Source organism: Myripristis murdjan, chromosome 20 (assembly GCF_902150065.1).
Source record: "Myripristis murdjan chromosome 20, fMyrMur1.1, whole genome shotgun sequence".
NCBI lineage: Eukaryota > Metazoa > Chordata > Actinopteri > Holocentriformes > Holocentridae > Myripristis > Myripristis murdjan.
Window position 1 is genome coordinate 5,923,451 of NC_043999.1, and position 12,514 is coordinate 5,935,964.

The 12,514-nt window shown below is 42.7% G+C and overlaps 1 protein-coding gene across 1 annotated transcript in view; it reads left to right on the forward strand.

The window, feature by feature from the left end:
• The window catches only part of cnksr2a (connector enhancer of kinase suppressor of Ras 2a), a 66,655-nt gene that overhangs the window by 1,286 nt on the left and 52,855 nt on the right, over positions 1 to 12,514 (forward strand). The window contains exon 2 of the mRNA XM_030079328.1: positions 11,798 to 11,961. Within this exon, the coding sequence (XP_029935188.1) occupies positions 11,798 to 11,961 (164 nt within the window). The remainder of the gene's footprint in view (positions 1 to 11,797; positions 11,962 to 12,514) is intronic.

Consider the following 12,514-nt stretch of genomic DNA (forward strand, 5'->3'; position numbering starts at 1 on the left):
AGCTTGGCAGCAATAATGAACCCACTAATGGGAGCGGCAGAGTTGACGAGGTTAAGGAACGAGCGAAAACACGAATTAATGCTTATCTGAAAATATAATTGATTTTTTTTTTATTTGTAATGGTGCCTTTCTGTGATCACAAATTAGAGGGTTTAGTCATGTATAATTACGGAATCAGGCTGATTAGGCCAGTATCCAGCCCACTGTCTCTGAAATCCACCCAAAAACACTATTAACACTGTTAAAAAGCAGTCATTGGCAATGCACCTGGTATTTCTGGGCCCATTTTGTTGTTTGGTGTTTTATTTATTTATTTATTTTTTGACACAGACAATGTGACATCATATCAAGATATTTCCAGCTCAGCTAGTTTGGTAGCAGAGAAAAAAAAATGCAGTGGTCTAAAAACATCAGCTGGAAATAGCTTTTTATAGACCCACCAATTTGCACCAACATTCATCAGTCATAGGGGGAAAATCCATGGTACAAGAAGCACATATACCAATATCTCCACTGGCAGTAGCCTTATTAGACCAGAATACAATGCAGCTACAAGACCTGCTGTGTTTTGAGTGAGGGCTATGACTCTCACTTATCCTTACTTGAAAAGCTCTGGCTCTTATCCACATTATGGCAATCACAATTGCTCTCTAACTAATGCAAGAAGTTCAGTTACACTCGCCGAGGTTCGCTGAAAGGCGTTCTGGTGAATGTAGGAAGTAATTAACTGCAATAGAAATGGACAAAGCACGCTGGAGGAAAATTCGAAAATTACATTTCACTGAAATATAAATACATCAAACATTTGAGAGTGATTCAAGTCTAACCGTGTAAGAGTATCTGCAGAGTTTTCCATTAGCACTCGGCCATCCCTGGTTGACCTTTTCATTTAAAATTTTATCACCACGTGCAACACAGAAAACACCTTTGGTTGGTAACAACAGATTATGTCATAACCATACCTGGTAATGCTAGAAGGTGATGCTTCCTCTTGTTCATATTTAGAGCCAAGTTGGAGTCACCATACATACAAACACTATAAACAGAGGGAGTTGTATTTCAAAATGTGACGTCAATTAACAGATAATTGATTAGGTGAAGCTGAGTCATTCATATTGTTCAGAATTGGCCAACATAGGAGCCAGTCTGCATTTTGTGGGCTTAAACTGACATTCATTCTTTCAGAAGTACCATCATTTATCGTCATTTTGTGCCATCAGTCAGTTTGTGAGTGTTGTTGTCACTTTTAAAATGATGGATAACTCTTACTGGGATGAGATTCAGCTGCTATTAAAGATCATTTGCGGGGGGGAAATTAGCAAACAAAACGGTTAGCTCAAACGAACACTGGAAAATGTGCACATGTACGATAATCGGGCGATCAAGAACTTTGGAGATGCATATGGTCTTCACAGAAGTGCCTTTCACCATGAAATGCCATCATCCCGGGACATTTGAAAGTACTTGACATCCACTTTCATTTACATTTCAGGCCCTTAATGTAGCTGATGGTCTTATTCAGAGTGTTTTACAATGACTGCAGCAGTGAAATAAACTCGAATTTCTACATCAGCAACATTTTAAACAGGCGGCAGTAGGAGTTTGAGGGTGAATACCACGGTGTCCTAATGCTGGAGTAACAAATAATGCAGCATCCTTGCAATTATCATCAGAGATGTGCAGGGAAAGAAAGAGAAGCCAGGGAAAAACAAGAGTTTTTTTTCTTGGTGAGACTTTAGTCAGAGTAAAACCTGCTTTCTGTTTCACAACTGACACAACAAGTGATACAAGGGAATGATTCAAATTTGCCAACAACTTGCCAACAATTACGCTTCATAGCTGCCACCCAACAATTCCCACAACTGTATAACAGACGAAGTAAGATGAGTCAGACCATTGAACCTTCTATTCCTGAACTATATGGTATCTTATTCATCTATCTGGGCATTTCGGTGACGTAAAACAAGTCCGAGTGAATGGTACCAGCATCCCTTGAGAAATAAGATGCACCATTCCCCTGAATTTCATCTAAACCAGACAAGTGGTGTAGCAGTTATGGCCCTTCAAAGTGAGAAATTTTAACCTTTAACTATTGCATCCGCTTCATTGCAATTCCTGCAAAACTGGACCATTGATGGTGCAGTGTCCAAGTTCACTTTTGCTATTTTAACAACGGAAAAAAGGGTCATGACACATGTTGCATGGTTCAAAAGGGTTGCATGTGGTCTCTTAATGAATCATGGGTGTGTTTTGGGTGTGTGTGTTTGGGCGTAGGCATCTCTCACACCCTTTAAAAGTCAGGTACTCTTGCACCTTGGTGGATTCCTATATCGGTGCAATTGCCAGATGAGAAGGAACGATTTTCTGCAGAGGAAATGGATCTGCTCGTGCACAGAGTAAAAGCACACGAGCAGATCTGTTGCAACTAATGACCACGCCTCATCGCTGCTCACATGGGCACAAGTGCATTTGCTGTTTACACAACGTGGGCGCTGGACAGGAAATGACAGATGCATCGGTTGGAAACTAACTTGTGTTGCACCTGTAATATAGGACTGATTATGTTTGAGCTGAAAAAATGTTACTCCATGGTGGTGAATTACAGCAAAGACAGACCGGCGTCTCACATCTAACAGATTGAAAATGTCATCGAGTGACCACTTGACACAAATGCGAACACATCATTTACTTAGGTGTTGAAATTTGAAGGTAAAGTAGGACGAGATCATGCAAATAGCAAGCTGACAGGAACTAGCACCATGCATTTCATTCAGAGATGATTTTCTGTGTAGCACAAGCTAATCTATCCGTATCTGTGGGGATGTGAGATTGCAGCTGGAGTGTCTACGGATGATTAATCTGGCGTACTGTGTAGCAGTTATGTTTTGAATAGGCTTTACTGGCACCGTCAACAGGACAGGTGCAACTCAACAAGCCAATTGATGATTTGGACATTTCTCAGTGGCAGGGCGCAGAGACAGTCTCCAGCCATGGAAAAATGTGCCTGGTGTCGAGTCTTACCATACTGCACCATACCCAAGGATGTCATAAAAATATGTTAATTAAAACGACACAGCAGATTTTAGCATTAATTTGGTGCCCTCATTAGGTCAATCAGAATATATATATATGTTTTTTTTAAAACAGTGAAAACAGTGAGGATGCATCATCCCCTTAAGTTTCTTCAGACTCAGGCCAAATATCACAGATGTGACCTGATCCATAGTCCCTCTACAAACCGTTAAATAATGACTAATAATAACTAATATTAGCCATAATTGCTGTTCGTTCTGTCAGTTTAAAAGCAGGTCAGGGAATGAATTGGCTCAGTAGCCCCCATTAAAATGCAAATGGGAAGCATTACAAAAAATTTTTTTTACATGATGTACTGTGTCAGTTTCTCAATTCCTCATCGTGGACGCTCTATTGGCTGGTCATGTGTATATGCGGGCATGTGTTTATGTGTGTGTTCCTCCGTGTGTGTGTGTGTGTGTGTGTGTGTGTGAGAATGAGTGGGCGTATGGTGAGCTGTTCGTCTCAGACCGTCTGTGCAGAACAGCTGACAGACACACACACACACACTCTGAACAGAAGGCTCCACCCGGGTCCTCGCACACACACACACATGCACACACACACGCACGTATGCATGCACACACACACATACGCATGCACACACACACGTGGCATGCCTTAGTGTGGTATGTGGTTCATGCTGGGTCTCATGGGTGTGTCTGTGGCAACAGAGAAATATGATATATTTGTATGTATATATATGTGTGTGTGTGTGTGTGTGTGTGTGTGCTGCATTACTGTAGTGAACACATATGCCACAGGCGCGTGGGGCCAAAAGGTTTGTGGTGTGTTGACCTAGCGACAACCCTAGCATTAGCATGGTTGAGGCTAAAACAATGGGAGTGGTACAGTTTTTGTAGCAATATCGTTTTTATGTTCCTTGGTAGAAAAATATGAGACGCTGCAACGTTGGGAAGCTGGAAACTCGGTTCTGTTTTCACTGCCCTGATGCCGTACGTTCACACACAGGCGGCGGGGCGAAATCTTGCCTCATTTTACTTGCATGACTGTGATCTCCAGACTTGAAAATAAGCAGTGAAAGCGGCGTGATGACATGCAGGCACGTTTGATGCCGCCGCTCGCCACAACAGAAAACTGCCAGAGACACCAGTCACAGTCATTAGAGTCACAGGTTGTGGTTCACATCCTTCCTGACTCTCTCTCTCTTTTTTTTTCTTTTCCAAGGTGAGGAATAATGAGATGAGGATGCAGAAGTCGAATCCTTGCTTCAGCATTCCCTTCTTCATCAAAAGAACCTCCGTGCGTTTGCCGGTTCCTTTGTTGCTGCCTTGCTGTTTTGTGCGTGGCGTTTTTTTTTTTTTTTTTTTTGGAAGCCAGAGTGCACAGGGAAATCACGATGTGTGTGTGTGCTCCTAAGGCTGTGCAGAGGCAGAGTGTTCACTTCCACACCAGGCACTGTGTTACAAGTCAAACATGCATCAACCAACTCAAGGCTGGTGAGCTGTGCAACCACATTAAGGAGCTCAGTGGTTTTCAAACTGCAGCAGAGACGGTGTGATAACTCATGAAGGCCGCTCACTTTGCTTCTGAAGAATTGGGGAAAGTGTAATGGCCGGTAACGAGCGCCCAAGATGACGCGCACAGCAAGGCGTTTAGATCACTGACATGCTTCACAGTTTTTCCAGCAGCTGTCATCAACCTTCAGCGACCTGTCAAAGCATGGAAAAAAAAACACATGCTAACACGTTTTGACATTAACAATAGGTGAGCAGAATATGAAAAAGCTATGGACAAATTAATCATAGCTGCACTAGTACTGTCACTGTTATTTGCTATTTTTTTTCCAACCCAAATTCAGTGCCCCTACTCTCCCTCTGATTGGCTAACCCTCACCCTAACCCCACCCTTTAACTTTAACCAACAGAACTAACGAGGCCAACAAGTACCAGCCAATCAGAGGCAGAGTGGGGCGGGTCTTCGCAGAAAAATAAGATGTGCTCTCAGCTAATACCAGCTGTTGCAAAACCCGACCACTGTCACTTTTCTCATCTTGTTTTTGTGATGCATGCACCATAGCTCACTCACAAATAGATTATGTCATGACCATCATGTTAATAAATATGAGTGGAATATGAGTGGAAAGGTAGACAGTTTATCAGAGATGGGATCAAGTCACCCATGTGCAAGTCTCAAGTAAATCTCAAGTGTTAACCTTCAAGTCTCAAGTAAGTCTCGAGTCTTAACCTTCAAGTCTCAAGTAAGTCTCGAGTCTTAACCTTCAAGTCTGAAGTAAGTCCCAAGTAATTTTTTCTTGGGCAAGTCAAGTCAAGTCAAGTCCTGTAAGTCAAGTCACATTATTACAATATTACCTGCAGAATCCGGTCTTAATAAAGAGAAAATATAAGATATTAGTAACTATCAAATAAAATTATCGGCCAATTTAGTTAACCTGTTTAAAAAATATGACTTTTTGCTTTATTGCTCTGTTTTATTGATCTGCTTTCCTAGCGTCAATCAGGCCCTACATGTCATGCACTAACTCGCCAATAGTCAGTAAGAGACTATAAATCACACGTAAACCATCTCGTACCCATGCTTGTAGGTTATCAAGCTAACGTTAGTTAAGCTGACTATCAACTAACAGGGTAATAGGCTATTAGCTAATTTACAAGCACTGACTCGGCAGAACGGCTCTTCAAATGACGGACAAAGTTTGACGTTGTAGCGTGGCTGTCCCAAATCTTTCTTGAGCAGGTCTTGCATTCGGCAGTTCACCGTTTCCCTTCACATGTGTAGTTACGAAAGCCAAAAAAGATGACTCTCGGCACTCCTCCCGCTCCCGCCGACATGATGATGAACGTCTGATATGAGGGGCGTGTTTCTCCAAAACGTAAGGAAGGTAGAAGAGAGGGCATGACTGATTGAGAGGGTCGTCATCCAATCATTGCAACACCATTCCCAGCGTGCACTCGTATACTGGGGAATATTACAGGCTACAATCAAGTCATTCAAGTCATCGTATCTCAAGTCGAGTCAAGTCCCGAGTCTTAAACTTCCAAGTCCATGTCGAGTCTCAAGTTTTTTATTTGTTTGTCAAGTCAAGTCACAAGTCATTAAAACAGCAACTCGAGTCGACTCGAGTCCAAGTCGCAATGACTCGAGTCCCCATCTCTGCAGTTTATTGTGTAACAAACTCTGGTCCTCTTTCATACTCTACTCCTCTCCATTGATTTCCATTGGAGCAGTGTAGCATTTGGTCTCTGTCAGGGAGACTGGCTGAAGAATCACGGCTTTGAAACATGGCGCTGCCCTGCTTCACTGAATAATACTCGCCTGCTGTAGCCACAACAAAATAAAATCTTCTTGCAAATAATTTAGTAGGCGAGCAAAGCTGTTTGTTGTGCAGCAGCTATGAAATTTGTTTTTCGAAGTTTGTCTAATGCTAACGAACACACATGATACGCACATGTATCTGTGTATGACTGAATATATTTTTAGCCATAGCCACATTGTGTTCGTACAGCAGTTTTTTCCCAACAGATGCTGAAAATACTAACTGGAAGCAGAAATGCACCAGAACCTGAACAGAGTTTGGTCTTTACCAGAAAAAAAAATTTAAGCTGCTGATTTTCATTTTATGTGAGGAGCTCAAGTGAAGTACCTCACTTTGCTTCGCCTTCAACAAAATATCATCCATCTCTCTCAGTCTTACTGATTTTTTTTTGTTTTGCATTTGGCCTGAAACACAGTTAGGAGGATCTCTTGGGTGGTGTCACTTGGTAGGGAAAAAACATACAATGTGTTTTTTTTTTTTTGCTCTTCCCATCAAATACTCAGCTCTCCAAAATTCCTAGATACAACATCAGCATTAAAAGATATTTCCTATAACAGTAATTACTTTGACAAGTTATGACAAGGCCACTGTGCCACGATCAGATGTACAGAGTAGTGGCCTTCACAATTACAGTGGCAGTAGTAGATAGATTTAGAAAGAAGATGGGAAAATAGATAGGCTGGTCGCTGAGGCAGAAAAATGGAAGTGAAACAAATTATTTACAACAGTGGTCTGAGGGAGAGAGAGCAACATTTATGCATGGTTACATTTACTCTTGGGAACTGAAGGGAGAGAAAAAGAAAAAAAAAAAACCCGCAAAAAGCACAAAAGTAGTCTTAAACAGAAAGATCAAGTTTTACTGGTTGATTTCCCCAAAGCCAGATCTTCCCAGATGACGCCGGGATTCACACTGGCAACCTTCCGGTGATAAACCCATTTCCAATAACAGTCGGTCTTTCACCAGCCCTAAATTGCCAGCTCCAGGGACGGAGTGAATAATTGTCTAACTTTGATTGTGACTGAAGCTTCGGAGCGCTCGGAACAGATGACACATCACCCGAAAGGGAGGGGCCAGATCTTTTATAGGCCTCTCTGAGATCCCAGGAGTCACCACAAAATCCAGTTTTATTAGCCTCGCATGTGTGTATGTGAGCGTGTGTGTATATGAGGGAGAGAGAGAGAGAGAGAGAGAGAGAGAGAGAGAGAGGGAGAGGGTGTTTGTGGGAGTTTGGCTGGCCTGCTGTTGTGAAAAGTGTGCCTCTGTGGGAGTTAAGTGTGTGAGTCAGCTATGAATCACGCCTTTCTATACCCGTCAAACACACACTTACACTCGCACACACACACACACACACACATGTGCACATACATGCGTGCATACATGCAAACAGTGGATGCATGTCACACCGTCATACAACAAACCCACGCACACTCACACACACACTCGTCCTGGTCACCATGTGGCAACACGTGAGGATATATTTTACAGGATACACACGCCGGCCATATATAACGGCTTGGGTTTTGTGTGCGTGCATGTGTGTGTGTGTGTGTGTGTCCGCGCTGATGTCACCCTCTGATCAGTATTCAGGTCGTCGCGCAGCCTTTCTCTCGCTGCTCGTGATAAACGATGCAGATTACCAGTGAACTTTCACTACAAATCTCTCCGCCTCGCTCGCTCGCTCGCTCCCCTCTCAGCGGTAGTAACACTCTGCCGGCGAGAGCCAACATTGTTTAAATCAGCGTCACGTCCATTAGCGATCATCAGCCATTAGGATTAAATTAAAAAGCACAGGCCGGCGCTCAGGCACCGACGCCGCTCCGTAACCGGCTGAAGCTTGTTTACAGGTGCGGATCTGAAGTGCAAAATCAGGCGTCGCTCCTCCTCACGTGGCCGTGACCTTCGCCCCCGCCTCCGATGGACGCCGTCCAGACCCCCCCCCCCCGAAACGGTTTGATGTCTTAATTCTTATCAAACCCCCCGGCCCGCGCTCGTCCGTGGAGGCGGTGGGCTGGAGAGAGAGATCGCATCAGGCCTCGAGTGTTTGGCTGTTCAGATACGGGAATCTATTTGTCAAGTTTTCTTTCCAAAATGAGATAGCAGGCGCTTTGAGGAAAAAGGAATAAAAAATAAAAAAAATAATAAAACATCTGACACCTAGTCTTATAAACTGATTGCGTATGGAGTCGTATTTCATCTTCAGGCTTTCACTGATAAGATTGTTATGTCTCCGCTGATGGATTTGAGGTGTTTTTTTGAAGTATTGATACGTCTCCGGCTCCATTTTGTGGTTGAGGCTGGATATGTGGCGCTTTTGGAATTGAACTCCTTCGCGGAGGGGAAGAGGGATGGAAGGAGGCGAGGGAAGGAGGAGGAGAACATTAGGAGCCGACAAATGCTGTGTGGCCGTTGCTGATGAGAGATGGAATTTGTGTGTGTGTGTGTGTGTGTGTGTGTGTGTGTGTGTGTGAGCGCCTGCGAAATAGTTTGCATGCAATTTAGCAGCTGCCTTATGAGTTTCTAGCCCTCCTCCCTGCCTTCCTCCTCTTCTCTCTTTTGTCATCTTCCCTTTTTCCTCTCCTCTTCCGCTCTTTTTTCATCTTTGTTAGCGTGGTTATGATAGATGAGTGTATTATGACACTGGGACTCGAAGCGGGGGAAATCAATGCTCATTCCTCAGAGGTGTGTGTGTGTGCGCGCGTCTGTTTGGGTGTGTGTGTGTGTCTTCCAGTTTGCTGTTTGTTAAGAGGTTAGATGTTGGATACTTTCATTGTTTTGGGAGCCAGGGGCTGCAGCTGAGCCGCTGTGTCTTGATCTGCTTTTCTTTGACTCAGCAAACCTGCTATGGCCAGACGAACACACACACACACACACACACACAAAAAAAAACAGTGTGCACACCCACCCACTTGCACACTCAAACACACTCACAGATCTAGAGAGACCTGCCCACACGTACACACAACGCAGACGTTACACAATCCAGCTGAGAGTAAAGCCTTACCTGGATGGCTGCCTGATTGCCCATCCATTACCTCTTTTGTTCCAGTCCCTCAACTCTTATTTCACTTATGGAGTTTGTCTTAGGCTCTCCGGAGACGCCAAGCTGGTCCTGTAGCGATGAAGAAACGCTGATCTGGGCCCAATTTGTTTCTTGAATCATAATAAAGCTCAGCTGCCTTGCTCTAATGTCTTCCTTGCCCTTTTCTTTGATGTAGTTTAGGCTATAAGCTGGTATGAAAAGTGTATTCCCACTCATTGTATGCACTAGGGGAGCGGTGAGGCTGTGACAGCATTGCCATTCTAGGATACGCTCATTTGTATTTGTTTCTCTTATGGAATATCTCCAGCATGTGGCATCCGGAGCAGTAACCTAAAGCTAATTGTGCAGCGCTTTTCTATAAGAACAAAAATTCAATCGAATGCCACACGAGTTCACACAAGGGAGATCAAGCCGCCGATAAAACCTTACCATGAATCGTGCATCATCACGGACGCTGCAGAGCCGCGGTGACATTTCCACAGATGGCGAGACTGAAAGGCTTTTTGTGGTCTTCAACAAGGTTTCGCTGCAATCGATGAAACTGCAAACAGATAAAAACTTTCTCCAAAATGTGGAGCAGCAGCTGTTGTGTTATCCGAGACAAACTGGAACAAGCACAAATAAAATTCATTGTTTTTTTTTGTTTTTTTTTTTTTTTCCCTTTGCAAGCTGCAACAAAACAATCCTCATACAGATTTTAAAGAGGAGCATACTGAGAAAACATATGGAAAACGTACAAACCAGCATTCAAATCTCATAGGGATATGTCCAGTTCAATCACTGAGTGCAGGTGAGAAGGTTTGTAATGTTTTTTTGTTTCCTACATGTGATTTCTTAGTTTATTATTTTAATAAATTTACAAAAATTTCAAGAAAACTTTTTTCACATTGTCTTGATGGGGTGTTGTGTGTAGAATTTTGTGGAAAAAAATGAATTTAATCCATTTTGGAATAAGGCTGTAACATAAAATGTGGAAAAAGTGAAGCGCTGTATTTGTAAAAAAAAAAAAAAATGCTAGTGTAGTGATGAAAGAGAAGTGTGTGTGTGTGTGGGGGGGGGGGGGGGGGGGGGGGGGCAGGGTTTCCTCCTTTGCACAGGACCCATAACCCCTAGCGCCGCCCCTGTTTGCCCTCATAATAGCTATTCTAATGTGATTGCAGGCATCACTGTATGCCCCCTATCAGCCACCACACTGCAAAAAGTCAAATCTTACCAAGATTATTTGTCTTATTTCAAGTCAAAATGTCTTATTTCTTGTTAAAATATCTCATTACACTTAAAATAAGACATGATCAGCTCAGAAATAACTTGTCTTTAGACAATTTTCACCTGTTTCAAGTGAAAATTTACTTGAAACAAGTGAAAATTAGCTTGAAACAAGAAACAAATTCTGCCAATGGACCAAGCAAATTTTTACTTGTTCACTTGTGTCACAAGTAAAAATTTGCTTGTTGTGAGCGGATCATGTCTTATTTTAAGTGTAATGAGATATTTTGACTAGAAATAAGGCATTTTTACTTGAAATAAGACAAATACTCTTGGTAAGATTTTGACTTTTTGCAGTGCATAGTATGACAGCAGTGTTTCAAACGGCTTTAATCCAAAGAGGGAAAGATAGAAGTTCGATTAGACCGGCGACGGGAGCAATCTCAACGCCTCTCACCCAGTGGACTCTCACTCTCCATCGTGGCTCTGACAGTCCACTATAGATACAGATTAAAGTGTAGATCTGCAAGGCCAGTCTCAGTGGATCAATGATTTATTGCATGCAACACGGACTCACTGCATTGTGGGTATGAATCCATTTTATGGCTTTGCTTGCTTGTCATCCTCTTTTTTTTTTTTTTTTTTTTTTTTTTTCCCTGTCACTTCACTTTCTACGTCTCACATGGAAGAATTTCAACTAAATAATTCAAGCGTTCACATGCAGGAAGCGATCGTACATTTAACGTGGAGACTCCGGCTGATCAAGTGCCATTGTTTCGTCAAAACAAGGATTTATAGGAAATATACACCCTTAAAAACACTGTTTGGTGCACCTTGCATTTTTGAGGCCCATTTTTCCCTTTTTTGATTCCCACGGGTAAATGCAGAGGATGAGATGTCAACTTTGGATATTTCAAACACAGCTACAGCTGGAGTGGGTACACCGAAAAAAGTAAATTACAGCACTTCATCAGAAAATAACTCCCTGAAAGCATCACAAATTGTAGTATCTGAAGGTGGATTTTTCATTTAATAGCATAAGTACATCCCGATTTTTTTTTTTTTTTTGTTACCACAAATACCTGTATGTGGAAAAAGGTGTGTGTATATCTGATGATGTGAATAACTGTAATCCTAATGTATTTTTATGTGTTTGTTTTTGTGTGTGTGTGTGTTTTAGGTCTCGACGACTGCTTGCAGCAGTATGTGTGTGTGTTTGAGCGCGGAGGTGTGTGTGGGGAGCGGCTGCTGAGGATTAGCCATGCTGAGCTGGAGGAGCTGGGAGTTTCCCGGATTGGACATCAGGAGCTCATTCTGGAAGCTGTCGACTTACTGTGTGCTTTGGTGAGTTTGTGTGTGTGTGTGTGTGTGTGTGTGTGTGTGTGTGTGCACGCATCTGTTGTGCGTTTATTTTTTTTTTATCTCCAATGCAGTGCTGGACTCTCATCAGCTGTCCATACAGCTGCGACTATAACACATACCCCTCTGCTTGAATGCGCATTGCGATAGATTGCTGAAAGTATGCATTGTGACTGTCGGGGAAAACATTGTATTACCACCCGAAGGTCAACTTTTCACCGGCTTTAAGATAAACAGCCTTGTTTTTCAGAGTGAACACCACACGAGATTATCCAGCAGAGTTTCTAAAGGGTTTCATGAAGCCAAGACGGCCACAGAAGTTTCTAAATCAAAACAGAAACATGCTTCGGTTAGAGCTGAAACATTCAAACTGTAAGACTGACAGTGACATGTGGATTAATACCTGCACACTGCTTTCTACTGCAGTGCGACCTCCTATTTTGCAATAACATATGCAGCTGCAGTTTGTTACTTCTAGGGTTGCAAAATTCCGGGAATTTTCAAAGTCAGAAACTTTCCACGGGAATTAACAGGAATT